The sequence below is a fragment of the Episyrphus balteatus genome, chromosome 1 (assembly GCF_945859705.1).
Source record: "Episyrphus balteatus chromosome 1, idEpiBalt1.1, whole genome shotgun sequence".
Taxonomy (NCBI): Eukaryota; Metazoa; Arthropoda; class Insecta; order Diptera; family Syrphidae; genus Episyrphus; species Episyrphus balteatus.
Window position 1 is genome coordinate 46,923,224 of NC_079134.1, and position 20,114 is coordinate 46,943,337.

The window sequence follows — 20,114 nt, forward strand, 5'->3', positions numbered from 1 at the left end:
GTTAACATAAGTTAATACAAAAGTTTAATACTTTTGGCAGTTAATTTAATGGAGCCCTAAAAATAAGCTAGTGATCCTTTTGGTAAAAATAATATGATACCAGGTGGTATCATAAAAACTAAAAACCAATGTCATCAAATATGGCGCCCAACGTGGGAATCAACACATTTTTTTTAATCGATACAAAACAAAAATTATTTTAAAGAGAGATAACTTTTTATCAGTCTGGGTGGTTAATGCTTTTTAAAATCATAATTTGTGCTTAAAATATGTTTTGAAATTTATGTATATTGTAAATGATTTTCTCAAATTCTAAAAAAAGCAGTTCACTCTTAAAAATGTTGGTGCTCTCTAAAAATGTATCCATAAAAATAAGAAGAAAATTTCTGTCATATAAGTTTGTTTTTAAGCATTAAACTTCTATTGAGCTTAAATAAAAATTTAAAACGTTTTGCAAAGAAACTCTTCTAAATAAAATGCATCACTGGGTCGCACAAACTTGCTGTCAGAATTCAAATTGCAAGTTTTTCAATCTACACCTTAATCTACACCTTTTTTTAAATCCAAAAAATGTTTTATCCGATTTTCGATTATGCGGTGAAAATGTGTACAAAAACAGATAGACCGATTTATAATTTAATGTTTTCTACCAACTACCACCCTGTATTTTATCTAAGGCACTTATCAATTTTAATTTTATTCTTCTTTGTGCATTATTTTCGGTCTAATAACAACAACGCTTCTTCGTGCAAATCATGCAATTCCAATGCTAATGTTGATTGTTGTGAATTGGCCAAATCTAATAATGGTTCTCTGACAATCACCAAAAAGGAATAATAACAAAACGTGCTTTTCAATTTAATGCGCAAGAACCAAGCGAAAAGCTTTCGAATTCATTGACCAAAAGTGATTTGATGAAACTTTTTTTCCATCCACTCTTCTCACAATCATAACAGACAAAATTTTCATTAGACAAAAATAAGTTCGTAGAGAGTGTGGATAGCATTTCATTAAAAAAATTAAAAAAAAAATTGCATAATTTCATTGTTAAATTAATAAAAAATAAAATTGTTATTTAAACGCAATGGAAAAAAGATTGCAAAATTAAAACTAAAACAATCAAAAAATACTACATTAATGAAAAGACGTTAATTTTTGCTTAAAAAAAAAAATCTTTGAAAGTAAAACTAATTTAAAAATTTAATATGAAAGCAATTTTGAAAAACGCATTCTATACGTGGATTTAACTTTCGTTTTTCTTTTGTTTTTAAAGTCTAAGAGTATAATGCGTTAAAAAATTCGTCAAATCAAACAACATTTCACAAAAGGCGGAGAGCATTTTCATCATGTCAGTATTTTCACTTGATTTTTCAAACGAAAATCTATAAATTGATTTTTTATTATTTTTTTTTTTTTTTGGATTAAAGCAGTAACATCAAACGCGTGCGAAACCTAATAATTATGAACTCTATGCTAATGGTGTCATGTTATTGTTTAGCTTTTCTTAGTTTTTTTTGACTCTGAAATTTTATTGTTTTCTTAAAAGGTATTTCACCCCAAAATCAATTTTGTAGTTGTTTTTTTTTTTATAGTTAATAAAACTAAATTAGTGATATAAAAAGAAAATCGGATAACAAAAACCTAAATGCCATTCGCCTTGAAGGAAAAAAAAAACATTAAAGCTCCAAAAGTACCTTCAAGATACGAAACAAAAAAAACTTGTGTTTTTTTTCTTTAATATTGATTTTGTGGTAAATGCTCTGGATAAACACAAAATGTGCTTTTAGCAAAGTGAATGACACATCTGTACCAAAAGTAAGACATTAACCTAGGTCATATAACGCCAAAGGATGTTACAAGTGTACAAACATACCTACATTTTGTGGTGTACCGGAGACGAATCTTGACCTTTTACTAACGAGAAAAACACTGAACAGTGGTTTTGTTTCTTGAACAATAGATTTTTTACTTGCTCTATAGGGCAAGTATTGGTTTCGTGTCAAAAAAAAAATTCGAGGTTTTAATCAAAACTAACATTACGATGATGGAGAAGTCCAAAAAAGTGGGTTTCGTCATGACGTCCGTCGGTCTGTGCGTCTGTGCGTCTGTGCGTCGGTGCGTCCATCTGTACAAGTGGCTACAGCCTTAACGGGTGGACGGATTTTTTTGAAATTTGGTATGGATGTTTTTTTCGTAATTTCCAAGGTTGGTTTTTTTTTTTTTTTTAATATCTCGCTTAGAACGTATACCTCCCATACAAAATTTTCGAGTTATTGCAATTTTCTCGAAAACGGCTCTAACGATTTTGATTAAATTTAACACACGTAATGCTGTATATAGTTGTAACATAACTGCGTTTTTAGTTTTTCTCAAAAAATGCGGATAGTGGAAATATGGTCTTTACGATTTTTTAAATCGCGGATGTCGGCTCTTCCCGTACATCATTATGGAGTTATTGCAATTTTCTCAAAAATGGCTCTAATGATTTTGATAAAATTTTGCATACTTAATATTCGAAGTAATTGCAGTAAAACTGCCGTTTTAGTTTTTCTCAAAAAAGTCAAGTCAAATAAAAACTAAATTTTATTTTTCCCCCAACCAAATTTCTTAAAAATGTACATATATAGAGGCAGATCTTATAATCTACAAGTAAGCTAACATAAAAGTGCTTTGAACTGCAAGAGCAAGTACGTGCGGCCCCAGTCGTGCATTTTATTTTCTTTTAATCTGAACTTTTTTACTTGCGATATAGGTACTATAGGGCAAGTTTAGGATTCGTAAAAAAAATCGAACTCGAGATAACAATTTTACATGACATTACGATGATGGAGAATGCCAAAAAAGTGGGTCCGGCAATTCTGTCTGTCTGTCTGTCTGTCTGTCTGTCTGTCTGTCTGTAAGAACCTCGAGCTACAGCCTAAACTACTGAAGCGATTTTGTTCAAACTTGGTAGTTAGCAGTTTTTGGTGATTCCCTAGAGGGGAAATTGAAATTTTTTTTTTATGACCAAAACTAACGGTACCTGCCATATAACGGAAATAGAAAAGTGAATTTTTTTCAAAAACGGCTCTAACGATTTTGATTAAAATTTTTATGTGTGGTATTACACATAAGAGCCAACTTTTGAAATAAAAAAAATATTTTTTGTACCGTTATAAACGGTACCTGTCATAGAACGGTTTTTTTGGTTTCTAAATATCTCGTACAAAATTAACCCGATTTCAACGAAAATTTTTATGCAAAAGCAATTAAATAATAATAATATTAAAATTTTAGAAAATTTTCAAAAAGTGCATTTTTGGATTTTTAAAAAATATTTCAAAATTTTTTTTTGAAAAATCAATTTTTTGAAAACGGTTTGTTGAAAAATTTTGAAATTTCGTTTTTATGTGTAAATTAATTATTTCTTTAAAATGGCATACCATCTTTTTTTTTGAAAAATGTTAGAAATTTTTTATATATAAAAAATTATTTTTTTAAAAAACGGCTCTAACGATTTTGGAAATTTTTTTTCTAAAAATACCTTTTTATGCAAGTAATAAAATGGCATACTTGGTTTTTTGTAAAACATAATTTAAAACGGTGTTTTTTGAATAAAAAGCTTTAACATTAGAGTTACTTTTAGCATAAGAGCAAGTACGTGCGACCCCAGTCGTGCATTTTATTAGTTCAGTCAGTCATAATGGGTTGACATAGACAGAAATGACGGGATGTCAAGACTTGAACTCAGGACTTTTGTGTACAAGTTGAGAAATAAACAAAACAATTATTGCAAGCATTTGGAACAAAGGATTCGTTATGATTCGTTCAATGACTTTAGTTTAAGTCAAGTTAAGCATTCGTAGTAGAAAATAAAGCTATAGAACTTAATATTTATATGACAGAAAATGCAAAAACAGATGGTCTTGCAATTTTGTCGGTCTGAATAATTTTATAAACTTGTTGGTTAATGGTTTTGGTGATTTTATCTTTAAATACATTGGAGCATATTCATAGTCGTTTTAAAATCCCCAGTTTATTTTAGACTGGGGTTTATTCAATGTTATTTGAATAGGATAAACTCCAGTCTCTCTTAGAAGCAGCTTAGACAATGTCTATGAATATTAGGATGTGTCACTTTTGTATGGCGGAAAAAAGTACTCTAATTTTGCAATCTAATAGTGGTCAAAAGTTGTATTATGGTCTAAGTTTTAAGAATAAGTAAAAAATAATTATAATATCGTTCGTCTTTGGCTCGCTCAAATCGGTTGAAGTTGTTTAGAAAAAAAAACCATTTTATACAGGTTGTCCCAAAAGTCAACGTCGAAATGAAAACAGTAGATAGAAGAGGTGGTGACTGTTATCAGAAAAATAATAAAAAAAAAATGGCAGCCATATATTTTGGGAGTTATGGGCATTCTAAAAACAAACGAAAAAATATTCACCCTGTGACGGTCTTTCATGTACCGTGACTACAAATCTTAAGTTTTCTCATTTTTTTCTTTTGCTACGGAACCTTGAATAGCCCTGCTACCAAATGCATTCAAAAATTGTAACTCAGCTGCATCAGTTTTAAACCAAATAGTACTTTTTTGCCCAACTAAGTAAACACAAATTTTACATGACCCTAATTCAATGAACCGTTGTGTAAAAAAAAATCCACGTTATCTCAAAAGTTGGTGTGAATGGTATAACATTGTTGAGAATATTCCATAAATAACGGAAATAAAAATATTTTTCTTAAGAAATCCGACTTTTTTTTATTAGGTAATTTTTCCATATTATTTAATTTTCGTACCCTTTCAGAACTGAATTTGCGTTTTTAAAAGTAGTAAAGTGCTGATTTTTTTTTTATGATAAACAAGCTTAAATAATACTCTAAAGGAAGACTACGTTTCAGCATAGGTTTATGAATTAAAATAGTAGACAAACATATCCTTTTGGTCTTTTGACCGTACCCAAAGCAGTTTCGAAAAAAATTTTTAAATGTTGAATTTTAGGTTCACAATAAACTTTTTTAAAGAATTATTTTGCTACACATTGCTATGATGTATTTGTTGTTAAATTTAATGATTGTATGAATTTCTGACTTCTCGTGAAAGGTGTTAGACGGTTTAGTAGGTACTTTATTAATATATTTTTCTATATAAAAATTATAAAAATAAAAATTATTTTTTTTCTTCACTCATTATTTCGCACTTTCCGTACTAAGTGTTCAATTTCAACAAATATCAGCTTAAAAGTTTTTTCTTAGAATTATCTTTCACGTGAAATCCTTAAAAAATTTAATATATTTTTTTTTGTATCCAAACGGCGCAATCAAAATAGAAACATATGTTTGAGAAATCTCTAAAAATCCAAATTTCTTCGATTTCTTCGTATATTTTGAGCGAGCCAAAGAAATTAATTAAAATGAAAATTGGAAACCCAGAATTAAATTTTGATAAGCAATGCAACTTTTAAAAGCTATTACATTTGAAAATGCCATAGTTTAGCATTTTGACACACCCTAATGAATATGGTCCAGTAATCATAATTAAATAATTATTTACTGCAAACCAAAATTAAAAATACTTGCTTGCTAATACTTGCTAAGTTTGTGTTTTTTTTTTAAGGATACACAATAACGTTTTTTTTTTACATGAAGACCCTAAGTTTTAGGATAAAAGTCAACATGCATAAAATTTAAAAGAGTATGTTCTGTATAAATCGAATATTTTTTCAATTCTGTTTTAGCACAATTACATCAGGCAGTGGATTATTTTGCCCTTCAAAAAATGAAATCGTCCATATTTTGTACATGTTGCATGGATATTGAATATCTTTTATATTGAAAGAGGGCACGATCCGCCATTTTGAATACAAAATAAGCACTAGAGTTTCATTTCATTAAATACATAACTCGGTATCAGAAGGTACCGAGAAAAGCTGTTACACAGAGAAAAATATGGCAATATGAATAAAGATGATGCTTTTCTTAAGTTCTATCTATCTATATCCGCTTATTTTAAGACGCTTATTAAATTCGCTTGGTTTAATACGCACTCCATATGTATAAGCATGCATTTTTTCTCCGTGTTACCCTGAAAAAATGTGGTTTAGGCTGAGATTTTAAAGACCTCTGGCGTTAGAGTCCATCGGACTAACCGTTGCGCCACTATGTACTACTTGCTTACAATTTGATATAAATTTAATACATACATACATACATATACGATATTCGATAATAATTTACTCTTTATTTAAAATTGGTGTTCTCAAATAAACAAGAAACACGACGTAAACTTTCAGCTTGAGAAATGTCATATATGTTCCCAGTGTGTGTGCAAGTCCGTGTACCAAAATCTTTCAAAAAAGAGGGATTAAAAAAAGCGAATTCAAGTGAATTTTTTCTCCAAGGAATATGATTTCCATACAAAATTGAGATCGCTGAAAATTCGATTTTTTCTTTTAAAGTAATTCGATATTAGTTAACATATTTTAAAAAGGAACTTAATTTCCCATGACATACAAAAATACACAATATTTTTTAATTTATTTATTTATGTACAACCAAAGAATTTATGTTTCAAATTTAAACAAAAGTAATAATAACAAAATTTAACAATCTAATTTTATGAAAGAAACCCTAAGCAGTTTTTGTTGAGCTGTTATTTTCTCTTTTTTAAATGGATTCATCTCTTTAAAAGATCAAATTAAAAAATTGATTTTTTTGTACTATTCTTTTTTCTTAAGACTATATTAATAAAGCACTATATTAATCACACATTTCTCTACTCGCATGTTAATTATAATTTCATAACAAAATAAGGGTTTTCTTAAATCATTGCTAAATGGTATCAGCTGTAGCACAATTTTTTTTCTTAAAATATAACCAAGAATCGACCCTTAAGCTTTCCTTGTTTTATTCAGGGACACTCAGTATAAAAGATGTTACTGTTTTTTTATTAAGATGTAAAAGTGTATATTTTTTTAATCATTAATAAAATTTGACTAATTTTACAGAATGTGTGAAGCCATTACAAATGGTTGTGGGGGAAGGTTGGCCCTAGGTTCGGTGGTTTTAATTCATCTTATTATTTATAATGAATCGCCTGGCCCTACAGTTGTTCTTGCAACAGCATTTGCATCAGTATATGGATTTATTTCAGGTAAGTTTACATTTAATTAAACACATACATATACAGTGTATTCCTTATAAGCATATACTTATACATATACATATTTATGTACATAATGCAAACTACTTAAAAAAGCTTTTTTTATAAATTTTGTTTCATATCAAACTTATAACTGAAGTAAAGAAAATATAAAAAAAAAACACTCATACGCCCGAGTGTACTTCATAAAATTGATAATAATTGTAAAAATAAAGACTTTATGTAAATATATTGTAAATATGTATATTTAATAACATTTTTAATTCTTTCAGCTTCTTGTAAAAATAGTCTAAGACCACTTCAAATGCCTTATATTAGAGCTAGCAATAAGTTTGATTTTACGTGCCTATTTCTGGCTACATGGATGGATATCTTACCCATTTTAGCTGCTTGCGGAGCCTTGGCTCGTACTCTAAGTGCTTGCTTGGATGAATTAATGGGAGGCTTAGCCAGAATATTAATTTTAGGTTAGTCAATATCTTACAAAAAATATTTTCAGAAAAAAATATTTAAACTAAAAATGATTTTATTTTTGTATAGGAAGAAATTCATCAGAAAACGAACCATGGCCAGATGTATTAGGTGTGGCAGTAGTATTTTTGGTAACTGGAATGTTTATGCTTGGATTAGAGGTTTGTATCGAAATTAAATTTAAAAAAAATTAAAATAATATGTTAATATTGAAATAGAACACAAAAGCTTTTAGCTTTATAATGACACTTGGAATGCTTGGTATCAATGGGATTCTAAGTATTGTTGGCTGGTACAGCGGTAACTCAAAAGAATGGGATCGTGAAGAACTTCTTCCAAATGGGTCAAGTAATGTTAGTTAAACTTGAAAAAATACCCGTTTTTAAATTAAACTCTATACTAATAAAATATTTATATTTTCAGTTCCTTACAGCGGCAGCATTAATAGCTTTTGCATATCCTGGCGATTTCACAAGTAAATCAAGATATCAAAGATTTTCTGGCCTTTTCTTTGTTATTTTTGTTTGTGGATCAATTCTCTTATCAGCTGGTTGTTTGTCAACTATTGTTCATGCTAAGTAGGAATATTTTTTTTTAATTAAAGAAAACAATCTAATAAACTTTTATCTTTTTTTTATAGGACAACCAACGAATACATTGCTGTGCCATTATTTAAAATTTTAGAAGAAAATGGTTTTCAAAAACTTATCCAAGCCGCTGCGTGCCTTTTACTGCTAACGTGTTCTGGTTCTTTTTTGGAACTATTTCCAGAAATGTACAGTATTATTGTTCGATTTGCCAAATCGGAATGGAAAATTTTATCTAGGCAAATTAGTTATGAAAGTTCAGATAGTGGTAATCCAGTATTAGCTGTTTTTATTGCAGGTAATTTTTTATATTTTAACTATTTAGCCACTCATGCTCATGTTCAATTCAGGAGGGTAAAACATGTTTTTTTAAATATTCAACCTCTTCCGTTACAATAAGCCAAATTAGCACAAAATGTTGAAACATAATTAAAACCTACAATTTACTTAAATGTTCAGTGTGAAAGGTTCAGAATAATAATGGGCTATGTCCATTTAAAATTTGTGCAAAATACAATTTGAATAGCTCTTTATCTTCTCAAAACAAAATGAACTTTTGCAAAAAATGTTTTACAGACCAACATCTTTGGGTGCCCTATTCGTTCACTATTCTATTTATAAATAAGTAAGCACTTAATTTATAAGACCTTAAAACGTCTAACGACTTGACCAACTGATTTTTTCTGAACGCTTAAATTAAAAATGTTTTTGAAATATTAGCTCCCACCAACGTAATGGATGGGTCCTTTCATACCGAGATTATCTTAAAATCATTTACTAATTATTTGGTAACACGAAAAAAAGATTTATCTTGACACCAACCAATTTTTATTTAAGAAACTGAATCATTATTGCATTGTTAACGGTGTTCATAAGGATAACGAGATGCATATAGCCTTGACAAAACTTTGTATTTAATCTAAAAACATGATACTTTTAAATTTAAATTGCATTTTTGTATGACCATTTTCAACCAAAAAATATACGATCATTAAGGAATCAGTAAAAATTATTTTTGTATCGCTTTATTTTTCTCGAGTATGGGAGGGAAAAATTCACTATCAAAAATTCACAAGAGTCTTAACTGCTTCTGCGGGTGATGCAAATCGTTGTCCACGCATCTGATCTTTTATTTTTGGAAACAGAAAGGTGCAAATTTGATTGGAGTTTTTGAGTGGACAAATAAATAATCACTTGTTTGAGCTGATGTGAGAGAATTTGCGTTTACGAGATTCAATATGCTTCTCCTTTTTGGATTAGTTTCTCTCAATCTTTCATAAATTTCGAACAGACAAATGGTCGAATATCACGCTAAATTTACGATCTTTCGGCTTTCAAAAGCTACAGTAGCCACATGACTGGTTTTCGTGAAAAAAAAACACTACAAATTTGCTTCGAAAGGCTTCTACCTTGAACTGCTTTTTTTTCATAGGTTGATTTTTCGTTTCGGGTTCATTATGCATATATCCACGTTTTGTGACTTGTGACAATATTGTAACCTCTTTTGAAAGAATCTCCGACAGGGTTATTTTTTGAGCATCTGTCAATTTTTGGGGAATCGAGTTTTTCTTTCACAACCGCAGTTTTAGGGAAACTTTCGCTTGAGTGAAATAGTGCTTCGGTGTTTTCTGGCTAAAAACTCTTTTGAGACAAGAAATATTTAGATAATGTCAAACTTTAAGATTTTCCCTAAAATTTATGACTAATGGTTCGTGCGATGAACGATAACTTAATAGGTATGGAATTGTATATCCGCCTCCACCACTTTATAACCTTTTTTCCTTGTGACGAATGGACAAAGCCTTCAAGAATATCATTATCATGAAAAAGTGCATTTCTGCTGAGCCGTTCGGAATCGGTACCATCCATTCTTGCAAATTAATAACACGCACACAAGAACGGTTGAGAGTTCATAAACACTAGCAATTGCTCCTTCATGAGATGCGGTGCCAAAAATTATTCTGCCAAAAAAAATTGTAAAGTCAAAAACCAAAAGCGTTTAGGTGCATATTGTGAACTGATACTTGCATTTAAACAATTATGTACCATATGAATCGGTTATCCTCATCCAGAAATTAATAGATGAGTCTCGTTAAAAGATGTCCAACAAAGAGTTGGTAAAAATCATGAAATAGGTACTTTCTTATTTTTAAAATTACGGTACCTGCCATTTAATAATTGTCAAAAATATCGCTGTTAAAAAAAGTACTTAACTTTATCCTTTTCATCTCATTAATCAATTAAACAAATATCAGTTGAAACATGAAATTTTTGACTTACTTTCTGTAACTCAAAAGTAAGATTAAACAAAAATGTGCGAAAATGCTCTGAAAAACTTCTAGGAACACAAAATAACCCATTGTGAAAACAGTTTTGAGCAAAGCGTTTCCTCACATCGAGCCCTTCCCGCCAAATTAATGTAAGAAAAACCTTTAACTATTTTCTTTTGTCTAAAGATTAATTGAAGACAATTTTAATGTGAATGTTTTCTTGAACAATTATTGCCGATTATTATTAACACAAAAAAATGATATTTTATTCGTTCTTAGTGCTGCAAAAATACAATTATGTGTTGCCCATAATTCATTATTTAATTTGGCGCTTACGATAACACATCAGTACTTCTCGAAAATTTTTTGTTCCCAACTGGTTGTTCTAAAAAAAATTATACAAAACATCAGTTATCTATGTACATTTATTTATTAATATAATTAAATTCAAACAGCTAAAAATGTTATTTTCAGTCAATTTTCAAATAATAAAAAAAAAAAACACTCATACGCCCGAGTGTACATAATATAATTAAATACACTTGTAATTAAATGCACTTGTGCAGTGCTGTTTTTACACTTTTATTGTTTGTATAATGTTTCTGAACTTATTTAAACAGAAGATTCAGATTTAATCGAAGAAGGAAATCTTATTAAAAAATCGGGTTTTCCTTATTGTTTTAAAATCTGCATTTGTAGGGTTTTGCCACGAAAATAAAAATAAATGCACTGAAGACTTCAACTTTCTAGTCTCACCCCTTATCACCTGAACCAACTCACTATTGAAATATTGGTCACAATTTTTGTTCTAGTGCCAAGTTGAAAAAAATATGAAATTTTTACTAAAATTTTAAGAAGATTTAATGAAAATTGTAAGAAATCTCTATGGAAAAACCTTATTAATCTTTGATTTTAATAAGGTTTCTTCATAAAACAGTTCAATAAGACAATCTGTTAGTTTTTAGGTGATCATATTTTCCCTGTGTTTTCTTACAGAATGGGCCCTATTCTCAAAATCAATCAAAATAATCAAAATCACTATCAGTACTCAAGTTTTAATTAATTAGATAAAAATATTTTTATTTTTCAGGAAGCTTATGTGCAATGGTAGCGTTTGCTTGTCCTTTGCAAAATCTAACATATATTTTAGCTGCAGGACATTTATGTGCTGGACTCTTTCGTGCTTTTTATTTATTATACTCACCTTATCGGCCTAAATATGTTCAGCAAAGTAGTAAGTTCTTAAGAATCGTTTTAAAAAATAAAGACAAATATCAACTCCAACATAATTTTTTTTAGGTGATTCTTCACTTTCGTATAGTCGCTTGTCCACAGCTCCAATAGTGAAAAGTAGCACAGCACGACGAAGAAGTTTATGGAATATCAATTTTCCAATTCAAGGCAATTTAAAAAAGGCCAAAACGAAATCGAATAAAAATAATAAACGTGAAGTTGAAAAAGAATGGTTACTTTTGGGCGAACCATCATCACCATGCCCGGTTCGTGATAATCCAGATATTGAATCAACTATTTTATCTGATGGTGAACCTCCGGTTCGTATTAATAAAAGAAGTTTTCAAAAAATTTTTGAAAATGAAGTATATTTTATATTTTGTAGCCATCAGATTTTGAATATGCAGAAAAATTTGAATCTTCAGAATCTGATACTTCAACTGATATCGATGCGATTGTGGATGAATATCGACAAAAAATCAAAGTAAGATAACCAATTTTTCAAAACATTCATGCAATAAAATTCAATATCCACTATTTATTAAAGGTTACTACTGCCGGACCAATGGAACGAAGTATTCGGGTGCCTTCACTTGCCTCTTGGCGGGTTACCATATTCGCTATTATAGTTATAATTTTTGGAATATCGCTTACCATTGTTGGAGTATTTACGCACCTTTTTCCAATGTTTGTTACTGGTATTATTGGTAAGTTTAATTGCAAATCAAAAACTTAGGAACCACTGATCTGATTTTGCCAAAATTTGTTTAGGAATTTCGATAGTTAGTATTATGATGTCATTCATTCCAAAATACACAGCAAGTGTCATCAATGTTTCGCCAGTAATGTGTACCACATCTTTTGCCATTGGATCTTTGTTACTCTCGTCATGCCTTGAGTATTCATGGCCAGCAATTGTATTCTGGGCTCTAGGTGGCTTGGTTCTTTTATTTCGATGTGATAATTGGTGTTGTTACTGTTTCGATGGAGAATCCATGAATGAAGAACTGATACCGAGTGTTTCGGGTAAAACAACTATTCGAATGCCACGAGGACAAGTTATTTCGGGAAACAGATGACATTCGGATACGTCAGAAGATGAGTATTCAAATGATAGAGGCAGTGGTGACGAATGGACTGACCAGTTAAGAGAATTAATATAATTTTACTAATAATAATTTCATAAGATGCAGTGAGATTTGTGATTCAAAGTAAATTCCTTACACACAATTAAAAAAAAAAAAAACAGCTTGCAAAGTTCAAAATCTAAAGTTCCCAGATGCTTGTTAAAATAATATACCAAATAGCGACCTAAGTATATTGGCATAAATATTGTGAGTTGAATGAATTTGATATATCTTATAAGTTCTATTAAAAAATATAGCCTGGCAATTTTCTCATTATATTATACGTATTATGTGCACATTTTGAAAAAATTATATAGTGTAAATTAAATTAATTACACAAAGGAAAATAAATTGAGAAAGGCAACCATTAATTTCAAAAAACTTATTTAAACATTATAAAAAACTTGTGGTGTATTTAAAAAAATAAAAATATTGTCCCAAATAACAAAACTGGACAAAAATATATATATAAATATAAGATTTCTCCGTCCTCCGATAAAATTAGCATTTAGATAAATTAATTGATAAAATGATTAGGTTTTATGTTATATTAGGTATGTAATTTTAAATATAAATTATAGCCACTGCGATTTGAGTAAAATATTTAAAATAATAAAAAAAAAAAAAATAAAACTAAATAATGCATTAATCAAAACAACAAAAAAAAAAGCTGTACATTCACCGTTTGTCTTTTTAAAAAAATGTACCTTCCTATATCGAAAATAAAATGGAAATGTTAATTAAATTTTATTTATTTGAAGAAAAGTGTTTTATTTTACTTGAGTGTTCCTAAATTTTAGAAAACAAGAATTTCGCTACAATTTTGTCGCTTGAAAGCGATTGTTTTTTTCTTATCATGTAGGTTCTATGAATCTTACAAAACTTAAAAAAAAAAACATTTTTATAGTATTAATATTTTTCCACTTTTCACTAAAAACTCTTCAGTTTCAGATTGGGTTTATATAAACAAAATACAGTAAAACCTGTTTAATTGGACCACCCTTGGGACCGAAGAAAAGTGGTCCGATTAGGAGGTGGTCCTCTTATAGAGGTTCCTTTTTAATCGGACCGGTCCATTTAGAAAGTTTTTTCTTATTCATACTTGTAAACCACGTAAAAAATTAATGCCAATATAGGTACCAACAAATTTCAAAGGGCTTATTAACTTTAACTTTCTTTTTCAAATCAATTTCACTATAATACTTTGCTCATTCTTTTCCTTTTTGAAAACAAATACATATCGAGAAACAAAACATTCAACTTTAAAAACTCTATTGCACTGTCAAATTGTTTCCTTTGACATTAGACATTTTGAGGAATCCCCGCATAAAACAGATGTAACCGGAGAGCTTTTCAAAATTGGCGCTGCTAGCAAACCAGGAAACAAAATGCAATGCATACCTATGTACATGAACATTGAACACACATGTTTCATATTTTTAACTTTTGGTCCAATTAAACAGGTAAAACAATATAAGAAAAGAATGTTAGAAAGGTGGTCCATGGTCCGATTAGCAGTTGTCCCGATTATAGAGGGAAATTTGTATGAAAAATAGCAGGGAAAGCATTAAGTGCGGTTCGAATAGAAGGTGGTCTGATTATAGAGTGTCCCGATTAGCAGGTTTTACACTAATATGAATTAATTTAAGTAAAAAGTATAAGTATTTAAGTATAAGTATAAGTATTTTGTACGAAAAAAAAAATTGAGGTTTTAATCAAAACCAACATTACGATGATGGAGAATTCCGAAAAAGTGGGTCTCGCAATTTCGTCCTTACGTCTGTGAGTCTGTGCGTCCATCTGTACACATTTCCACAGCCCAAACCCGTCCACCCGGGTTTTTTACAAATTTGGTAAAGATAATTTTTATAAAATTTTGAAAGTTAGTTTTTTTTTGTTTTTTTATGTCTCGCTTAGAAAGTGTACCTCCCATACAAATTTTTCAAGTTATAGCAAATTACTCGAAAACGGCTCTAACGATTTTGATTTAACTTTCCAGGCGTAATGTTCAAAGCAGTTTTTCTCAAAAAAATCGAATAAAAAAATTTTTCATTTAACAAAATTTTGCATTTGTTGGTGGCAAACGGTAACTTCCATCTGTGTAAGCATTCCAGCTTCTGAAAATAGCATTTCACTCGTAAATTAAAAGAAAAATCTAAACTTTCGGCCGACATATGCAATGCAATACAGTAAGATAACATCTGACGTGACGTATTTGTAGGATAGATACACATCGTTGGCCGAATTTTCGGCTGCGGAATATTCGGTATTCGACCGAATCACTATTTACGGCATCGCTTGTTAAAATATCCACACTTAAAGATTTTACACCAATATAAATTTGTCAAATTGCAATTGAAATAAACCGAATCAACCATGTAGTGCACAATTTTATAAACGATCGCGAGAATTATGGTTAAAACTATGCTAGTGGTTGGCCATCATCAATGGTTTCTGCAGTGCAAAAATGTGGTATGGTATAATTTCAAGTCTGCGCGCAGCTGCGTGGCAATTGATTCTGACAACAATTTACCGGTTGGACAACAGTTTACCGATGCGTTCAGCCTATTTTGAGTAGTTTCGAGGAAATCAAGTATAAGAAAATGAAGCATAAACCAATGTTTTCTCCCGGTATAAAAGGCCGCGAAAAATTCGTTTTGAAACCCATTCATTAGACAAATCAATGGTGCAAAATAATTTTTTCCGACTAGAAAAAGTTCAATCTAGATGGTTCATATGGATTTGCTTGTATTGGAACGATCTACGAACAGGAGAAAAGGTTTTTACTTAACGTCCATGTCGGCGAGCTTCATTCACGGTTTGGTTACCCGAAAAAAAAAATGCAGTTGCTGGATTAAACTGGCAGCTTCAACAAGATAACGCTCTAATTAACGTTGGTAGATCAACTGTGGCTGGTTTTGAGCAGCTTAGAATCAATATTATCGCCAATTGCCATGCCAGACCACTGGGTGTGAATATTATTGAATACCTTTCGTGGATTTATAATTCGAGAAAAACACAAGAAAGGTCGACAATACAACCACAAAGAAAAATGGAAGGAGGCCATCATAGCAGCCTGACGATACATCCCCCCTCCACCAGAAGATAATCAGATGCTTTATAACAGTCTACCATGACGAACCATTGCATTACATGATACCAGAGGCACGTGGATAAAATATAGATTATGATATTCCAGAAAATATGACTAAGACTAAAAACAGCAATGTCCTAACGTTATTCCTAAAAAAAACGTTTTCTTATTAATTTAAATGCAATAATAGTTTCAAAAATTGAGAATAACCCCACTTCTGCATTTCGTTTCAACAACAATTTATTCTTCTCAATTTTTTTCATGTTAAATTGGATTTTTAAACCGAGTTACTAAAGATTTAAATTTGGATAAACCTATAACTTCAATTACTATTAAAATTTAGCTTCGATCTTATTGTTTGATTTTGTACCTACTTCCAAAAGGAGGAGGTATTCAATTCGTCGGTATTTTTTTGTTTGTGTTTGTTACCTCATAACCTGGGCAAGGATTCTTATGTGAAAACATATTTTTTTTCTGCATTAATAGAAGCATTGGAATAAGACCGTTTTTCGAATCAAGTAATTTCCTTTAAAATGGCATTTATTTGTTAGTGCATATTTTTGCATATTTTGCTTTAAATGCATATAAACGCATATTTCGGTTTTTTGTGCATATTTTAATGATAAACACATATTTTTGTGTTATATTTTTGAAAAAAAGGGAAGATTTTTTTTTTTGTTTTACTTAATTTTTAATTTGATTCAAGGGTGTAGGTATACGCATAACTTAATCATTTTAATTTCAAAATCCATGAAAGAACGCATTTTGCAGCACTTAACTAAATTCCAACCGTCACAGTTTTTAGTTTTACTGCAGTGAAAAACCTACTATGCAAATAATTTTGAATATTTTGAAGAAGTTTTCAATTAATTGGATGACTCTATAAAAAAAATTATGTGTGCAATTCACAAGTGGTTGAAGTGAAACCTTAAAAATCATTTATCTTGCAAGAAAAAAATCGAAAAAATATAACTTTTTTTTATTCAATTTTTTTATATTACAACCTAGAATAAATTTTATACCATCTACAAAAAGAGCTAGAATTTTTTTAACCCAATTAGTTTTCATAAAAAAAGCAAAACAATCAATCTCGTTTCTCTTCTAACGCCATTAAATAAATTTTTTAAATGACAACCTAAAATAAATTTTATATCATTATTATTTCACCTTTTATATGACGCTTCAATCATATTTCTACCATGCCTACAAAAAAAGTAAGAATTTTTTAAAGCCAAGCATGTCGAAATTTCAAACTGATATTACGGTACTTCCTACACTGGTCATCGGCAACAGATCTTCACAGGTGTTTTGAGGTATTTTTCAAGTTTTTCAATAATTAAAGATTATATATGTACATAACTTGTAGAGCACGAACCATTATGTGTGATATATCAAATGAAAGTTAATATTATCAGCATGCGTATTAAATAAATTTGTTATGTACTCTAGATCAAAAGAAATAACGTGTTTAAAAAAAGAACATCTTTTCTCCGTTATCTCAGAATTTTGAATATAAAATTAATTGAAATTTTTCACAATTATAATTTATTTAATTACCTATCTACTGTATAAATTTCATTCATCTATCCATTAAAACAAAAAAGTTATGATCAATGCATTTTTCCTGTTGCTTTTTCGTTACATCTTGTTTCAAATCACTACGACACTAAAGAAGTTTTCACTTCAAAAACTTAAAAAATAAATTGCACGACTGGGGTCGCACGTACTTGCTCTTATGCTTAAAGTAACTATAATGTTAAAGCTTTTTATTCAAGAAATTTAAAATTTGATATTTTGAAGAAATTTCATAAGTAGTATAAAAAAATTAAATCTGTTTTTATAATTAATAAAACTCCGTTTTAAAATATCTTAAAAAAAAAAACAAATATGCCATTTTATTTCTCGTATAAAAAGGTATTTTTAGAAAAAAAATTTTGAAAATTGTAGGAGCCGTTTTTTAAAAAAATAATTTTTTATATATAAAATTTTTTTAACATTTTTCAAAAAAAAAGTTGGTATGCCATTTTGAAGAAATAATTAATTTACACATAAAAACTAAATTTCAAAATTTTTTATTGATCCGTTTTCAAAAAATTGATTTTTCAAAAAAAAATTTTGAAATATTTTTTAAAAAACCAAAAATGCGTTTTTTGAAAATTTTCTAAAATTTTAATATTATCTTTACTTACACACTTTTGTATAAAAATTTTCATTAAAATCGGGTTAATTTTGTACAAGATATTCAGAAACGAAAAAAACCGTTCTATGACAGGTACCGTTAATAACGGTACAAAAAATATTTTTTTTATTTAAAAATAAAAAAACAAAAATTTTAATCAAAATCGTTAGAGCCGTTTTTGAAAAAAGTTACATTTTCTATTTCCGTTATATGGCAGGTACCGTTAGTTTTGGTCATAAAAAAAAAATTTCAATTTCCCCTCTAGGGAATCACCAAAAACTGCTAACTACCAAGTTTGAAGAAAATCACTTCACTCGTTTAGGCTGCAGCTCCAGATAGAGACAGACACACAGACAGACAGACAGACAGACAGACAGACAGACAGACAGACAGACAGACAGACAGACAGACAGACAGACAGAATTGCCGGACCCACTTTTTTGGCATTCTCCATCATCGTAATGTCATGTAAAATTGTTATCTCGAGTTCGATTTTTTTTACGAATCCTAAACTTGCCCTATAGTACCTATATCGCAAGTAAAAATGTAAAACAATGCTGGAAAATCGTTTCGTCAAAACCTGACGATGAAGAGGTTTTGGTAAACTTTTCGGGTAGGGAGATACTTGCGTTCAAAAATGCTCCAATGACACCGACTGAATTTGAACAATCATTTTCCATGTTCAAAAGCCATGTCAGGCAAAATAGGCAGAATTTTATCATTAAAAATTTCAGGAAATATTTTGTGGTGTATACCAAAAAAATGTATTCTTATGGTTTGTTTGCATGTACATAATATGTAATTTACATCTAATGTTTTGTGTGTTTTGTTCTATGTATAAGATTTTATGTTTTCTATTTATATTGTTATTTTGTTTAAATTTTGACGGAGTTCAGTTAATTTTTTGGTTTTTAATGTGGTTTTTTAATGCATATTTTCATTGCCCTGTTCATAACTTTAGACAATGAACCAATTTTGATAATTCTTTTTGTATTGGCTGGTGCCTGCAGTGTGGTCCCATTTCAATTTCGTCCAGTTAAGGCTATAGAAACTATGAGAAAAACCATAAACCCCAGTTTTGATCCATGGAAGTCGGTTTTGTTTTTTTTTTTTTTGATAAAAATGATTATTGTTTTAAGGGGTTGTATCTAGTTGTAAGTGCAAAAAAACCTTCTTTTTTGTGGATTTTTTGTGAAGAGGCATTTGATTATATAAACATAAAGAATACATATCCATATAGCAAATTTAATGTATTAAAATAATTCGCTGTGTATTTAAAAAACTATTGGGTTCCGTTATTTTTGTAGTAGATCTCCTAGACGACCTCCAAAAAAAAGGTGTCTTGCGGTGAGCAAGATATCTCTGATCCAAGTCACTAAAAATTAAAAAAACCAAAAGATTCATTTTCAGGATAGACGAATGCAGGTAATAAACGAAGGAAAAGTCAAAATTTGGATTTTTGACAAAATCTTCCCAAAGAAAAAAAAATAGTTTTTTTTTCACGAAAATTTACACTTTAAAGTGGCTTAAAAAATCGAATTATTGTCAAAAACCTTTTTCCTTCGTTCATTACCTGAAAAAAGTATCTAAGAAAATTGTGTAAAAATTTCAAGCCGATTACTCCAGCCGTTTCGGAGAAATTTTGCTCACCGCCAGGCACCTTTTTTTTTAGGTCGGGTAGGAAATCTACTACAAAAATAACGGAACCAAATATTTTTTTAAATACACAGCGAATTCTTTTAATACATTAAATTTGCTATATGGATATGTATTGTTTATGTTTATATAATCAAATGCCTCTTCACGAAAAATCCACAAATAAGAAGGTTTTTTTTGCACTCACAACTAGATATAACCCCTTAATACTTTTCAAAAATTGTATTTAAAAATAGTTAATAACGAAGTGCATAACTCTTTCTTGAATCAAAATAAGAAAACTATCATTTCATTTATGGAACTGAATTATTAAAAGTTATCTTTTAGTACCACAGAATAAACACCTTATAACGTGAGA

The 20,114-nt window shown here is 29.6% G+C and overlaps 1 protein-coding gene across 2 annotated transcripts; it reads left to right on the forward strand.

The window, feature by feature from the left end:
• The first annotated feature begins 1,154 nt into the window (after window positions 1-1,154).
• On the forward strand, window positions 1,155-12,911 carry LOC129906382 (probable cationic amino acid transporter). Of its 2 annotated transcripts, XM_055982128.1 has the most exons (12): window positions 1,155-1,348; window positions 6,985-7,130; window positions 7,412-7,606; window positions 7,680-7,771; window positions 7,829-7,963; window positions 8,034-8,188; window positions 8,251-8,495; window positions 11,558-11,701; window positions 11,767-12,020; window positions 12,086-12,184; window positions 12,248-12,407; window positions 12,472-12,911. In XM_055982128.1, the coding sequence occupies exons 2-12, from the start codon at window positions 6,986-6,988 to the stop codon at window positions 12,777-12,779; spliced, it is 1,932 nt and encodes a 643-aa protein (XP_055838103.1). In that variant the 5' UTR covers window positions 1,155-1,348; window position 6,985; the 3' UTR covers window positions 12,780-12,911. The 2 variants fall into 2 exon arrangements, with proteins under 2 accessions (XP_055838103.1, XP_055838104.1); XM_055982129.1 differs by lacking the exons at window positions 1,155-1,348; window positions 6,985-7,130 and adding an exon at window positions 7,260-7,342.
• Window positions 12,912-20,114: the final 7,203 nt, after the last annotated feature.